This window comes from Lemur catta, chromosome 11, assembly GCF_020740605.2.
Source record: "Lemur catta isolate mLemCat1 chromosome 11, mLemCat1.pri, whole genome shotgun sequence".
Taxonomy (NCBI): domain Eukaryota; kingdom Metazoa; phylum Chordata; class Mammalia; order Primates; family Lemuridae; genus Lemur; species Lemur catta.
Genome location: NC_059138.1, coordinates 75,732,918 through 75,749,144, shown reverse-complemented (window position 1 = coordinate 75,749,144; position 16,227 = coordinate 75,732,918). Strand labels below are relative to the sequence as shown.

The 16,227-nt window shown below is 44.5% G+C and overlaps 1 protein-coding gene across 4 annotated transcripts in view; it reads left to right on the top strand.

Annotated features, from left to right (window-relative positions):
• The window catches only part of SCRN1 (secernin 1), a 63,595-nt gene that overhangs the window by 35,401 nt on the left and 11,967 nt on the right, over positions 1 to 16,227 (top strand). For all 4 annotated transcript variants that reach the window (XM_045564221.1, XM_045564220.1, XM_045564219.1 and 1 more), the window contains exons 4-6: positions 6,139 to 6,341; positions 9,901 to 10,095; positions 12,274 to 12,439. In XM_045564221.1, coding sequence (XP_045420177.1) covers positions 6,139 to 6,341; positions 9,901 to 10,095; positions 12,274 to 12,439 — 564 coding nt within the window. The remainder of the gene's footprint in view (positions 1 to 6,138; positions 6,342 to 9,900; positions 10,096 to 12,273; positions 12,440 to 16,227) is intronic.

Genomic DNA, 16,227 nt, shown 5'->3' with positions numbered 1-16,227 from the left:
TTTTTAGTAGCACAGTGCCTTTATGCCTCCTTACCCTTTCTTGTTATTCCTGGTTCTCATAAACTCAGAAGGAGCAGCTTCCCTGGGTTAGGGAAAAGGCAGAAAAAGCCTCATATTTACAAGTAGTTTTTTCTTGATTAGCAGAATAAAATGTATAACAAGTTTTGATATTATCTACCTGGAGATAGCAAAAAAAAAGAAAAAATAAGTTTTGAGCTTATGTTTTCACAGGTCTCCTAGTATTTTTTTTTTTACCTCTGTACTTAGTAGAAATCCTGAAAATAAAGAGTTAACAATGAAAAATATGTCCCATTTATTCCTCATTTATGACCTTGTGCTTTGAGTTATATTTGCAGTACGGGACTTACAGAACTGGCAAAAATCACCATTTTTACAGTTGATTTCTAAGGGATGACAGAAGAGAATGTTTTTTTCTTCCATCAAAACCTCTGATGTATCTTTTTAAGATTATCAACCAATAAAACAACAGGGGTTTACTGAACATCTACTTTGTACTAGACTCTGTGGGCACATGAGGAAGCTCAAAGCTTCAAAGAGATTTTAGTCTGGTTGCAGGGAAAGGACAGAAAATTGAGGAATGCATATTTTAAGAACAATTTAAGAATGTAGGAGAGAGGTCACACAAGGCAATCTGAGATTTATGTCATGTCAGGGGCACAGAATTCTAGGGGATGGCCTTTAGCGAACAGTGCTGGATGTTCGGAGATTATTGCAGACTGGGCACATCTGGGAATGCTTTGAGGAGCAGGTATGTTTGACCTGGATCTACAAGGCTGAGGGAGGTAGACAGAGAAGATATATTTGGCACATAATTGGCGCTGTGATAGTTAGCAAGATCTGGGACAATAACACATGTCGGGAGTAGATGACAGGGTAAGAGTCTAACACAGCCATTTAATTTTAACTCCCTCCCTGGCTGGCCATGTCCAGCTATTGCAATAAAAAGGATGTGAAGAGGATCCTGTCACTGGTAAATTCTTCATGGTGAGGTTGGGGCCACAGGTATCTGTACCTTGAGTGCATCTTTGGGTTCAGGGTCTGGTCTCAGCTTTAAATAGGCTGTGATCAGTTCAGCCAAGCATAGTCAGAATCCGAGGGGTCATAACCAGAAGGCTTCCTGTATTAATTTCTAAGAAGCTTCAAGTGATGTTGATGTTGTGGATCCACAGACCATAGTTTGAGTGGCAAGCTTCTAGAGCAGTAGTTCTCAAAGTGCGGACAGCGAGCAAGCATCGCTTGGGAACATGTTAGAAATAAATTTTGGGTACCCACCCACATCTACTGAATCAGAAACTCTGGAGGGTGGGGCCAGCAAGCCCTCCAGGCAGTGCTGATGCACAGTAAGGGTGGAGAACCACTGCTCCAGAGGAGACTTGCTGTCAGTTGGTTGCTGTATGAGGCGCCACTACTTCCCCTGCCGTTGCTTGTACTCTGTGCCCGCTGCCGTCTCTCCCCTGGGCAGCTCCTGTGAGTGCAGGCTAGTCACATTTTGCACTCCGTTTCAAGTGCCTGCTACACTGTGGTTGGTTGTTCAAAGGCTCTGCTAGTTGCCCCTGTATAGACACATTCTGTCCTTTGTGCGTCCCATCAGCACGTGAAATCCAACCTCACTTCAAAGAGACATAAGTGAATGACAGTAGCAATTTAAGAGGCACTGACTTTAAGATAAAGGTAAAATCTGTATATGTTTCTTAGAGGCTTGTGGGAATGCAAACATTAGGCAATACTGTGCTTATAATTCATTTTCAGTGATGTTTATGCTAAAAGCTAAGGTTTGTCTGTTATTTTTAATCTGCTGATCTCTGTGAAACTCTGACCATTAGTCCCCTGTCTCCTAAGACAAAGGCACATAAACACATACACACATTTTTGCATGCTTCATGGAGTTGGTTCCAAGCAACAGGTAGCTGACAGGGGCTAACATAAAAATGGAAATTTATTTCCTGGATGTCAGGGTGTCTCTTACAAGGTCAGTTGGTTATGATGGTGCACCTGGGCCTCAACGTGGGTGAGAAGTAGGAGGCTTTTGGAACCCATTAGTCAGTGGTATGCCACTAAATGCTTAATACCCATCTTGATGGTGGGGAGGGGCAGCTCTGATTTGTGGCCTTTTCCCGTTTCGGTAGCATAAATATTCCCACCGTGATGAATTTCAAGCTACCAATGGTTTAACAACTGGCTCAAAATTCTTGTAGTTTAACCATCTACTCTCGGAGCTGGCACCAGCCGGCTCCGGCAGATCACTGCATTCTTTCAGTGTTTTGTGCCTCTTCTCCCCTTTGCACAACTGCTTTATTTTTTTCTTTTTCTGCAGACTAGCTTTTGCTGCTCCCATTTATGTTTAACATTGGCCCTGAAACCTAATCAATCCCAATACTTCAGAACATCTTATAATTCTGGACACCTTCCATCTGCCCTTCAGTATGTTAAAAAACACAAAAGTCCTCAAAAAGAGGCCAGTGTGAAAATTTGGAGAGATCCGTAGCTTGTCTTTAGATGGTTGGTGAATGTGACTCTCAGGTGATTTGAAAGGAGGCCCAGTGTCTGCAGGAGGGCAGAACCTGTGTAAGTAGTTATTCCCTGAATGCTGTTGTAAGACAAGCTTTGCAAATGTTATTTCATTTCATTCTCACACCAGTGAGGTAGGTATATCTACCTCCATTTAGCAGGTGAGGAAACTGGAGCGTAGGAAGGTAACAGGCAGGGCCTGCTGACTGCTCCTCTCTGAATGAGAGCACACTTTCTCCCTTCTGCTCTCAGTGAGCTTGGACACCAAGAGATGGAGATTGGGCAGAAGGTTTCACGTGCCCTTCCCCCAAATCGAGGCTGCACTTGACATTCACAGCCAGTTCTCACCTGTCTTGCTCCATGTGGGCCACGACAACCAATACACCGTGGACTGGGGGCTCAAACAGCAAGCACTTATTTCCCACTGTGCTGGAGACTAGGAAATCCAAGCTCAAGGCACTGGCAGACCCATGGTCTAGGGAGGGCCTGCTTGCTGGCCTGCAGGTGGCGGTCGTCTTTTTGTATCCTCACATGGCAGAGAACAGAGAGAGAGAGAAGACAAGCTCACACGTCTCTTCTTAGGAGGGCACTAATCCCAGTACGAGGGCCTCACCCCAACTCTAAATACCATTGCATGGGGTATTAGCTTCAACATATGAATTCTGGGGGACACAACCATTCAGTCCATAGCATCATCTTCCTGCTTCTAGCCTCTGGCTGGGAATCTTCTGATGTCCAAAAGATCAGGAACCCAGGGGGGCCTTACAGACTCGTTGACTGTAGGGAGGAGGGAAGGTTATCTGCAGCTGAGTCCAGTAAGAACATCAGGCTCATCCCTCTAAGGGCAGGGGTATTGACTATTTTTATTACTTTTCCCCAAACAATGATTATACATCCATGGTAAATCTAGTTTTAACTTAGTTTTACCTTATTTGGGGTACAGAGGAACAGAGGTCCCCCTAATCTGTGGAGGCGCAGGTATGGGGAAGATAAGCAGAGTTCCTGAACAAAGAGCTTTAAGCAAGGGAAGTGCAGAGGGGACTGGTCTTCCTCAGTGAGATGTGTTGACCTTCCAGGACTGGGCAGAGTGTGCTTGACGTGCCTGTGAGAAGGTCATGGCTTCAAATAAAGATTTTCCCGTAAAACTAGGAACTGAATCCAGGAGTGTCTAACTGCCAGACCCAAAACAACGTGCACAAAGTGCACACTTTGGAAGGATTCGAATTGCACTGAAGGTAGATGTCAGAGCGAGCCTCTAACCTTGGCCTATTTAATTTCTTCCTTTTCCTTGTCCTTGTCCTGCCCATGCTGAGGCGTAGCAGCCAAAGTGAAATTAGGCAGGGGGGGCAGAAAGTGCTGCCCTCATCTGGAATCACATGGATCTGCCTCATATTGGAAGTGAGACGTTGGAAATGCTTGAAAATAGCCCTTGGGCTGTCGTGTGACTTGTGGCCCTGGATCACCACAGGCTTGGTCTCTCTGGCATCTCCTCCGGCCCCAGTGACATGGCATTCATCTGCATCTCTCAGTCACAGGTGGCAAGTGTGTAACCCCAGTGGCATTCAGGGCCCTCGTGCTGTGGAGCAGGTGGTCCTGTCCTCAGACCGTGGCCGGGAGACCAGGTGGGAATGGTCAGATGGGAGGAAGGAGTACCTCTGACCCACGGTCCTGGCTTGAGTGGTGGGAAGGTAAAGTCAGAACTGTGTCTGTGATGAGTCTGCAGGTCCTGCTGCAGACTCTGTGCACGTAGGCCACTGCGTTCAGTGTGGGAGGGCAAGTGCAAGCACTGGGGCCTCACTGTGGAATGCAGTCAGGCAGAACATCAGGAAAGTGTGTTAGAGATCCAAAAAGAGGAATCACAAACTCCAAACATGGGGCTATTGCACCTGGCTGGGTGTTCACGTGCTCTTAGCACGTTTACATGGACAAGTGGGGGCCCTACAAAGGCCCTGGGAACAGGGTTCTGCCTGGAATGCGTGTGAGGCATTGTGACGAGGAGGCCACTAGGGGCCTGTGGAAAGGAGCAGGGAGGCCCTGCAGAGTGTACAGCTCTGGGCTGTGAGAGGCACTCCCAGCGCACTTGTTTGTTCCAGATCCTCAAGATCAGTGCTTGCTTCTGCTACTCCTCTTTGGAGAGGGTGACATTGACCAATGGAAAAGTCTACTTAATTCAATCTTCTAATGGGTTTATTCTTTCATTGCTCTCCTAAGGTCTTAGGGTTCAGCTTTGTAAATCACTGCCTTGTAAGCAAGTCTTCCTAAATAAGCTTAAAATGAATCAGTCCATAGCATATTGTTGTATTACCTTTTCTTTTCCCTGGCAGCCCAGTGAAATCCCTTTAGGAAGCATCAAATAGGGTAGATTTTAATAGTTATTACTTCTCAAGTTGAAAATTCATCGAGAACTGGCTTATATCACCGTCTTAGTAGCTCCATTGCCCCTGTTCTGAGACTCTTGTGTTCCTGCCACTGGAATTATAATTTGAGTGAACAGATGAATAAGTGGAAATTTACTGAGTGCACATCATGCTCCATCCTCTTTCTTAGCAACTTGAGAGGGAGGTAATATTGCTTTCGCTTTACAGATGAGAAAATCACAGTTTGGAAAGGTCACATTACTTAGGATCATACAGCCAGTGAGTAGCGGCACCAGATCTAGACGCTAGGTCCATTTATCTCTGAATCATATGTTTCTCTGCCACAGTGTTCTACCTCCTGAAATTTACTGACCGCTTATCTGGTCCCAGCACTAGGGCTGTGTATTTTCATGGTCATTATCTCATAAACCCATCCTTGTAGCAAACCTAATGATGTGGGTACTCATTCTATAGACAACATAAAACTGAAGCCAAATATATTATGTAACCTGCCCAAGGTCACACAGAGGGCCAGATCTGTGCTCTCTTTAAAGAGTCTATTAATTGGAAGGGCCAGGGAGAGATGGAATGTCTCACTTCAGAAAGAATATGTGCTCTTTTTATAACTGAAGCTGAAAACCACACCAATGGACGTGGGCTGGTAGGTAGGAGGAGAAATGTGTAGAGAAAGGATTGATCATGTCCCAGCCAGCTGCCCATTCCTAATGAGATCTCTGAGCAAATTATATAGGCAGAGAACAATGGCTGGCAATTGAACACTTTTATTACTAAGCAAAATATCTGGTGTCGATTCATAGAGATCGAGGTTGGACGGGGCAGAGACTTCCTTTTGCCCGGGCTAGAGTCAGGAGGGAGCACAAGTCACAGAGAGGTGGTCCTGCTAAGGCTAGAGCTGAGCTTGCCAGCGCCATGGAAGACACAGTCAGAGAAGGGAGAGAGAGATGGCTGAACTTCCTGTCAAGAGGGAGAAGAAGCCATTGGGTTCCTGACTGTTCTGTGTAGAAGGGGAATGTCCAGAGACAGAAAACAGCCCCATGATTTTTAACTGTCCATGTAGGAGAAGTATCATGAGTTACAGCGCTGTTACCCGGTCCGCATATTGGTCTGCATATTTAACATGTTTACACCCGCTGGGGTGTTTCATAACTCAGCCTTACCACTCTTTGATTGCTGTGGTAGTAAACACGTGGCGTGAAATGACTGAGGTATATCTCTGGTTCCCTTACTTCAGGCTGGGTTTAGAAAGAGGGGAAACAGCTAAAGAGGCCTTAGATGTCATCGTCTCCTTGTTGGAAGAACATGGACAAGGTGGGAATTACTATGAAGATGCCAGCTCCTGCCACAGCTTCCAAAGTGCGTATCTGATTGTGGATCGCGACGAAGCCTGGGTGCTCGAGACCGTAGGGAAGTACTGGGCTGCCGAGAAAGTCACAGGTGAGTGGGTGTGGATGGTGAAGAGTTTTCGGGACAGAAAGGCTAAGATGGGTGTTGCCTGGACGTGCAGCGTCAGACCGAGAGGAGCCGTGCTGCTGCGGACCTTCTCTGTGCCCGGTCTTCGTGCTTACGCATGCCTCTCGTTTCTGGGCATCTGCGCCCAGGGAGGAGCCTGGGGTCTCCTGAACTTGGCGTGAAGGAATGGCAACACTTGGGAAGCACATTCCTAACATTTCAGATTTTCTCTTTTGCTTTCTGGGCAGTACCCAGTTTGACTGCCAGCAGCAGTTCCACGACTAAAACCGCTACTCTGTTAACTGGTCAAGGGAGTGATGATTCTTCCTTCATAATAGGGCAACAAATCCCTTCACCAGGGGGCTCCCCCTTGTCATCACCCCCAGCCCTGTAGATCTTTGTGTTTGGAATGATCCCCTAGAATAGGAGCTTGGATCTATGTGAGGACCATGGAATGCCAGTCTGGGCCCACAAGGCCATTTCTCTGTGAGACAATGTTCCTTGAAGAGCAGAGGACTGAGTGATCCACCCAGAAGGATTTAGTGCCCATAAAACTGCTGCTCTGTGGTCCTGCAGCATCATGCTTCTAAGACAGCGCCGGAAGGAAATGCCAGGGGTGGGAGTGGTGTCTAACGTCATCAGGATGGGAATCCCAGAATGGGTTAAAGGGCTTCCAAGAGGACTAAGTAGTTCTAAGAGAGAATCAGGCAGTGGTGCTCCTATTATATTCCTTAGGACTGAATGATGAACACATGATGTGTGTGCTGTGACTCTCCCCTCCTGTGCTCATGGCAGACATGGCTAGTAGATCACAGCACTCTTTTCTTATTGAACTTACACTTGGCCTATGTATTGTTCTTAACTGAATCTACCAGGGAGTCTCTTGCAATTAATCAGAAATGATGTTAGGGATGAAACCTGTTTGCCATCCCCGTTCTAGGGGTAAATGGAACCACATTTTACCTGAGTTAGAAGCAGAAGATCTGCAGTAGTTGGGAATCAAGCCTATTTTCTGTGTACAAAGTTAGTCCAGTGATCAGGGCCTCTCTGGATGATGGGAATGTTGTACCATGTATAAAATTGTCCCACTGAGGCAGTGAAATCTAGACTGTGGCTTCCTGGCCAAGCTATGGGAAGGCCGTGTCTGCCTGGGCTTGGGGTGGCTGCTTCTCATGGTCACAGGGTGCAGAATGGGCTAGCAGTGCCCGTCAGCAATTAGAGTTACTCCACCCCCGAGTGCCCCGCATACGCGACCAGGGCTTGCCCAACTCTTACAGTGTTGGTAGTGTGGCCCACCAGGTCTCCAACTCTCCTGCGATGCAGGAACTTAAAACTCCTTTATAGAAAACCCTCCTAAGATGAAGTCTTACTGTTGAATGGTTCCATCAAAAGGGCTAGTGCTCCATGCTTAAAAGCAGACCTATTACTTTTAAGTAGAACCTACAACTTTTTGCTCTGTAACTGCATTTCAAAAGCTGAGCTTCCCTTCAAAATATGGCTTAAAAAATCCATCTCCACAAAATGAATGTTATCCTTCACTAAATATTTAAATGTCAAAAATCCCCAGCCATTTCTTGGACCCATCGATTTCATGTCCTCTGATCCCAGCAGCGATGTGGTTGACTGCAGGAGGATTTAATGCACTGTGTCCCCAAATGCTAACATTCCTGAGAGCAGATGTCTACTATAAATCAGCCCTCTTGGAAAATAACATCTGTGGAGTTGTTCACAAGAGTAGTTTTTTCCCCAAGATTCTATTTCCAAATAAGAGTATTTTTTTAAATTGCTTAGAATATGAATGATGTCAAAATCACATGTTTAGGCCCAAACTGTGTTATATTTTGTAATTGTTTATAATTTTACTTTTATGGTGGAAAGTAAATGATGAATGGCAAAGGACCAGTGCCCATCATCCAGGAATGCTTATTTTGGAAGTGTAAATCAAGGAAGCAAAACATATGGAAAGAACTCAGTCCACCACTGATCCTGCCTCTAGGAACTGGTTTTCAGGCAGTGATGGCTTTATTGTTGCTTATCGTTAGGCTCTCTCTCTCTTTCACTTCATTTTCCAAGAATTTGGAAGATCATGATGCCCCTTGGAAGCAGCACCTGTGAATGGCCCTTTTGAGCTAGCACTGATAACTTCTTAGTGTTTGCACTCTGGACAGCACTTGAAGCTTGAAGGCCAAGCTGTCCTGTGTGTTTGCAGCTCAGGCTTTGGAGAAGACATAGCTAGCCGGCCTGCCAGCTGATAGAATTTCAGACCCGAACCCTCATTCATCAAGGTGGAGTGTACTCAGAATGCAGGCATTTCTGATTCTAGATTTGTTTAGTTACACTTCTATTTTTATAAGAAAAAAATTCCCATAGATTTTTCACACATACACACACACACACACACACACACACACACACACAGGCACCTGGACATATGTATATGCATGAATACATTCCATTATTTTAAAACGGTTCATTATCATTGTCCCTATGTTTTTCTAAATGTTGAGGCCTGCAAAAAAAGTTGAATGAAGAAGTATTCGATTTGTATTTTTAAAAACCACTTATATTTGAGCAAGGGGTGGTGGTATATAGTGTTTTTCCAGGTGAAAAAGAATCAGATCGGGGAGGAGAAACCTTAGTAGATGCTGTAGAGCAGCAGTCCCCAGCCTTTTTGGCACCAGGGACCAGTTTCATGGAAGACAGTTTTTCCATGGACTGGAGGGTGGGTGGGGGGATTGTTTCGGGATGATTCAAGGACATTACATTTATTGTGCAGTCAAACCTCTCTGCTAATGATAATCTGTATTTGCAGCCGCTCCCCAGCACTAGCATCACCACCTCAGCTCCACCTCAGATTATCAGGCATTGGATTCTCATAAGGAGCTCGCAACCCGGATCCCTTGAATGCTCAGGTTACGGTAGGGTTCGCACTCCTAGGAGAGTCTAACGCTGCCGCTGATGTGACAGGAGGTGGAGCTTAGGTGGTGATGCGAGTGATGGGGAGCAGCTGTAAACACAGATGAAGCTTCCCTCACTCCCTCCGACCCCTGCTGCTCACCTCCTGCCATGTGGTTCCTAACAGGCAGACCAGTACTGGTTCGCAGCCCAGGGTTTGGGACCATAGCTGTAAAGCATTGTTGTAGAGAAATAGCATCTCTCTAGAGGAATCTCTTACAGATTTCTAAGTCTTGTTAGTGCAATAACTCTTTCAAAGAACCTTTCACTTTTTTTGTAAGTAATGAATGCTTGGAGTTTATTTAGCCGGAATGAAAAGCCTTACATATTTCCTTTTGATTGCAAATTTAAGATCAGTAAAGTAATCGTTACTCATTTAAAATGTGATAATGCCACGGTCAAGACTGATGAAACCTTTTAGGACCGCTCCTAGAGGGAAAACCAAGGATTGTCTGTTTTTCTCTTCAAAAATTAAAGTGATTCCTCCCTGTAGTTAAAGTCAGGGTTTTAAGGGAAGGGTAAATTTCCATTTCTTTATTAAGTCTTTGTAAGTCTATTTTCAACTAACGGGGCTTTGCACTCTTTGCAGAGGGAGTGAAGTGCATTTGCAATCAGCTTTCACTCACCACTAAGATGGACGCAGAGCATCCTGAACTCAAGAATTATGCTCAGAGTCAAGGCTGGTGGACAGGAGAGGACGAATTCAATTTTTCTGAAGTTTTTTCTCCAGCTGACGATCATGTAGATTGCTGTGCCGGCAAAGACAGCTTAGAAAAACAAGAAGGTGAGTTAGTCAATCCCTATGATTCTCCTTCTCAAACCCTTTGTCTTGCAAATATTTCAGAGAACTGATCTGAAATTAGGAGGGTGAATAAAGGATGAAGCGGCCTGAATAGACTTTGTATGTAGCGAACAGCTTGTGCTTAAAGTCCTTGACATGCAGGCAAGAAGATAACTCATTTATACATGGTGCTGCCCATCCATGGAGCTCTCCTGCTCTCACCGATGTTATTTCCCTTTAAACGCGGGATGTCATTGGGTTGTCTTTTGTGATACCTATTGCAGCCTTCCATAAACCTCAGTATTTACATATTTGGCTTATCTTCTCCCTGTATTTTCCTCTTACCTGTCCCACTAGCCTGCTGGGCCTTGGAAGGCAGAGCTGTTGTCTTTTACTCATCTTAGGATCCCCTTGTGTTGCCTGTATAGTCGTTTGTTCATGAACATTTGTTGAGTTGAATTGTTGAATTGAATTCTCTTTGCAAGCCCTCTACGTGCCACCCAGTTACTGACCTAATCAGAAGCCATATTTAGGTAAAGGTGGTGACTGGATAGCATGTTACTTTTGTGGCTATGTAGAAACCCTTCCAAAAAACCCACAATGTTCACATTTTATATTTGCTAGTGATATATATATTTTGTAAGTCAAACTTTTGATCCTTTAGACTAGGGGTCAGCGAACTATGAAATGTTGGCAGCTGCCTGTTTTGTAAATAAATTTTATTGGAATACAGCCACACTCATTTTTTAATGTATTGTCTAGAGCTGCTTTTATGCTATAATGGCAGAGTTGAGCAGTTGCAACGGGGAAGTTTTGATGGAGACTGTGTGGTCCATGATTTATTCTCTTAAGAAAAAGTTTCCTAACTCTTAATCTAGAACACTTTAGGACTTTTGCTGTAGTACTTAAGTAATCTATTTTAAGTAGAAAGGTAATAAGGTGCTTATTTTAAAAATGAGAACTTAAAAAAAACTCTAAAAGTTTTTAATTTAAAAAAACTAGCATGATGAAAGTTATTTAATATTTGTGCCAAAACATCAACCCTAAATCTGTTGCAACCTTTGGATCTAGCTACTAATTTCCAGGAAATACAGAGGATGGAGGAACATATTAAGTAACACCATAGGGATGCCATCTGCAAAGCCCAGATTGTGGGAAACTCTACAGGAAAAATGACTGAATTTCTCTGACAAATCGGATGCAAGGGCAAAAAAAAGAGGCAGAGATTAAAAGAGATTTAAGAGACATTACCAACCTACTGGATTCTGATTTAAATCAATAAGCTCATTTATGAGACAGTGAGGAAATTTGAACCCTGGATAGTTGAAGAAATCAAGGATTTATCCTTAATATTTTTAGGTATGACAGGTTATAAACAGAGATTTACAAAGAGGATATGAGTTGTGCTAGCAAACCTCCTCCCTATGTGATGCTGTGGTTTCATCTTTGTGAACACAGACTGAAATACTGTTTTAACGAATTATAACCAGAAGGGAAAATGTAGAAATGGGACCCCATGTAATCAAGGGTTTGTTTGTCCGTTTACCTGTGGTCAGAACCAATAGTCCTGATGGCTCTGAACATTCTAAATGCCTCTCTGTGTGTATTTTTCCCACTGCAGAGGGGCATTCTCCAAATATACTATCAACTCTGATAGGGGAGAGAGCTTGGTGGACTGTGGATCAACTACACAGACTTTCTCATGGCTTCCTATTGAGTTAATGCATTGGTTGAGGTATAGCTAGATCAAAGAGACCACAAATTAATGTGACTTAAAGAAAATGGAGGATTATTTCTCTCCCATGTTATAGTTGAGTATTTATGCACAGTGCAAGCCTGGTTACTCTGTCTCAGCACAGGACTTCTATTTCTCGTCCACTTGTTGGCATCTCCCAGCCAACAGGATGGGAGAAAAGAAAAGTAAAGGGCAAGCATTCTTTTTTAAAAGTTGTACACATCATTTCTGCTCACCTCTCATTGGTCAAAATGTATCACATGGCCAGAGCTAGTCACAAGGGAAGCCGGGAGATATATTCTGTAGTTGGGTAGTTACATTCCCAACTATAATTTCAGCAGTTTTGTTCCTAAAAAGAGCAAAGAATGAATGGATTTTGGTTAGTAGCCTGCCACAGTAATTTCCTTTTTCCATCTCTCTTTCTTCCATTTTTTTTTTTTTTACAGAAAGCATCACTGTGCAGACTATGATGAACATCTTACGGGACAAAGCCAGTGGAGTCTGTATAGACTCTGAATCTTTCCTCACCACGGCCAGTATAGTGTCTGTCCTGCCTCAGAATAGAAGCTTGCCCTGCATTCACTACTTCACCGGGACCCCAGATCCTTCCAGGTTTGTCTGAGACACAGTCATGCTGACAGAAAGCCTGTGCTTCCCTTGAAAGCTCATCCAATAAGCGTGTGTTAAGTCCTGGACCATGTCCTCTGCTTGGAGAGCAAAGTCACATTTTTCCATCAGCCACAGTGTGGGCAATGTAGCACAACAGCTTTAATTAAGTGAAGTCCTTGGCTTTAGTCACATAGTGTATTACAATCATGGCATCAGCTTGTTGCCTTAAATTCATCAAATATTTATTGAGTAAATGTCATGGGCCAAGCATTTTGCTGTAGATGAGGGATACAGAGATGGCAAAATGCAGCCAGACAGACAAATATGGGAATACCTGAGGTTTATCAAACAACCGGTTCCTAGGAGTTAAAGGATGAAACGGTCCAGAGGCAATACAGATGGAAGCAACTGCAGTGTACTGGCCACTTCTTTAAGACATTGTGTTTTAGGGATTTGCTTTCTGCCCATGCACTGCAGCCCAGAGGCAGTGTTGCACAGTGGTGAAGAACACAGCCTCTGGAATGAACTGCCAGGATTTTGAATCCTGCCCCTGTCACTCAGGAGCAGGATAAGTTATTAATACTTAACCTCTCTAAGCTTCGGTTTCAGTATCTGTGTAGTGGGATAATGCTAGCCCCTACCTTTATATGGTTTTGGGAGGATTAAGTGAGATAATCCAAGTAGGTTTAACTGTTATTTATGAAGACTGTCTCTGATCTAGCAGGCAGACAGCTGCCCCTCTCCCCAGTAACGTGCAGTCATGCACACCACAAATCACAGCATTAGTAGCTTAGATCCAACCTTCCAGTGGTTTCTAAATCTAGTCACTGTTAGAATTGCTTGGGGGAGTTTTTGAAAAATACAGATGCCTTTGCCTAACCCTCTTGTATCAGAATCTTTGAGGTGGACCTATCTGTCAGGTAGGTCCGATCCTCAGCCTGGAAAGCTCTAGAAGACTACTCATTCCAGTGGGTTCTCCGTTGTTTTTCAGGTTCCACTGGCTGAACATCATTATTATTGTTTGAATGTCAGCTATGAAACCTTTGAATCTGCTGCCAGGGAATCTGCTGCTGTTAAATTTCATTCTTTTTGCAGCTGAAAATATTTATCCTCCTCTCACTGTTTCAGGAATATAAGACAATGATGGTGTCTAGCTAGGGGTGTTCTTAGATGACTTGGGGGGAAAACCGTGTACCTCTTAGGACCCTTTGGCCTCATTTCTTAAACTACTGCCAATATCAATAGATACTTCTAACAAGACCTGACTGTCAGACTCCGTGTAAGCTATTCGTAGTTTTTCATCCACTCATTCATTCAACAAACACTTATTAAGCCCCTACCGTGTACCAAATATTGTGCTTGTTGGGTACCAGGGATGAGGTGTGCACAAGGAAAAAGGTGCCACACATACAATGATGCAGTGGAAAACGTCACAGAGGAAAGAGCTCCTGTGCCCTGGGCTTTGTAGGAAGAGCGGGAGTTTACTAGGTGCAAAAGCAGGGATGACACTCAGGGTAGAGAGAGTCACACGTACAAAGGCAGAGAGGCATGAAACAGCATCACCCAGGGCGACATCTGTGCGTCCTCTCATAGGTGATGCTGGGGATCAGGTTTCCACCTCTCCCCACCCCCAGCCCTCCGCTACACAAGCCCAGCCGCCCTCCTGTGGTACCTCTGCCGGCGTTAGCAGTGAGCCTCACCACTCAGAGTGTCCCCGGAAACCTCAGCGTGCTCCTCCCGTTTCAGTCCAGCTGCTTCCTCTTGATTTTATCTCCCAGTCCTGAAGCCTTGGTTCCACGGCCCCACCTTCCACTCACTTTTCGGTCCACCAGATTTGGGGTTCCTTCCTCTCCCAGGTGTCGGGCCCCCTCCTCGTGGATGGTGACATAGCTTGCTCCCTTGATGCTGATGGCTCAGCTGCCCCAGGAGGACCCTGCTGGCCTGCAGGGGGATGTGTGGGCATTCAGAGTTCTATTTTGAAGGGTCTGGAATGCCCTGCTAAGGTATGTGGACATTGTCGTTTAGGAAACAGGAGCCTTTCAAGGGGTGGGTTGAACTGAACCAACTCCTGTTGTCCCTGATGTCTCAAATACCGGCTCTAACTGTGCTTCGGAGACAGGGCTTTGTGAGGCCAGGACACTGATATAAAGGGGTTCCAGTTCCTAGGCTGCAGTACACAGCCTAATCCGATTACAGAAATGGGCTGGGAAATAGCCTTCTGATATTTAAAATGGAAAATTTCAAGTAATTTTAAAAGAAAATTATTCATGGTTAAATTAATTGAAAAGACCTTGTAGAAGATGAAGACACTTCCGGAAGACATTCATTTTTATACTCCATGGTTAAATGAACTGCATTTCCTACTGTGTAGAACTGTCATAGGTTATTTTTTTTTTCTATTCAGCATTTCAAAGTTTTTGTGTAATTAGGCATGTTCAACATATTGTATTTTGTCGGCAGGAAGCATAATTACCTTCTCTTAGGTTTTTAGGTAGTAAAATTTGGGAGATTTTAGCTGGCTTTTGCTAATGCTAAAAATATTAGAGAGACGTTTTCAGAAGATTGTTTCATAGCAGTGGACTTGCAGAAGATTATGATCACAGAGCAGAAGTGTAGTATTTATCCCTCCCCGTTAATGTTAGAACCAAAGGACATGATGTTACTATTGTTCTGTCTGCCTGGGCACTTCTCTGTCCTTTGCTCACTGTATTATAGATCTTTTCCTTAAAATAACTGGCTCTCACGTCTTTTTTTTTCTTTTCTCTTTTTTTTTTCCTTTCCTTTTCTTTCTTTTTTTTTTTTTTTTTGAGATAGGGTCTCACTCTGCCACCTAGGCCAGAGTGCAGTGGCGAGGTTATCGCTCACTGCAACCTGAAACTCCTGGGCTAAAGTGATTCTCCTGCCTCAGCCTCCTGGGTAGCTGAGCCTACAGGTGCGCACCACCATGCCCAGTTAATTTTGCTATTTTTTGTAGAGATAGGTCTCACTCCTGCTCAGGCTGGTCTCGAACTCCTGACCTTGAGTGATCCTCCTGCCTCAGCCTCCCGGAGTGGTAGGATTGCAGGTGGGAGCCACCACGCCCAGCCTCACGTCTTACATATCTCTTCCTTCTTTCCTCCGTCCCTCCTACTATGTGCCAGGTACTATGTAAGTTTGGGAGTTGGAAGGAAATGCAAAAGTCAGGGTTTGAATGATTGAGGAGGATGCAAAAGTCCTTCAATTGCTTTTATTGAGAAGGCAAATTCCATCATATTAATATTCCATGGAGTTAGCTGGTACCCCAATCATTCATACTGTGACACTAATTGGCTTTGGTGTACTGATTCTGACCTTTGGAAACCTTTCCCTAGGAAGCCAGTGCTTGTTAAAGCTTCATCAATGTGAAGAATTGGAGAGGGAAAGATTGGAGTGCTACCTGGGCACCATGAGACAGGTGGATTCAGGCTCACGGTGTGCCAGAGCCAGGGAGAGCTGCTTGTATGCATTTCCTCCCAGCTCCATGTTTGGTGATGTCGGCAGCTTGAAATGGGCCACAGTGGGATGTTTACACCACAGAAATTGGCAAACACTGTAAATCTGGGCATATTTTTTCAGAGGCATAGTTGTTAGACCAGTACACCACTGAGAGGCCCCCACATCTAGGAAAATACACAAATACTTAAGATGTAGGATGGGCAAACCAAGAGAGAGAGAGAAGATAGAGGAAATTCTAGGAAAATATGGTTTTTGATCTACTTTAACTAGTAGCAGAGTACAGGAGAGATTCAAGGGACATGGTCTCTCTCTCTCTC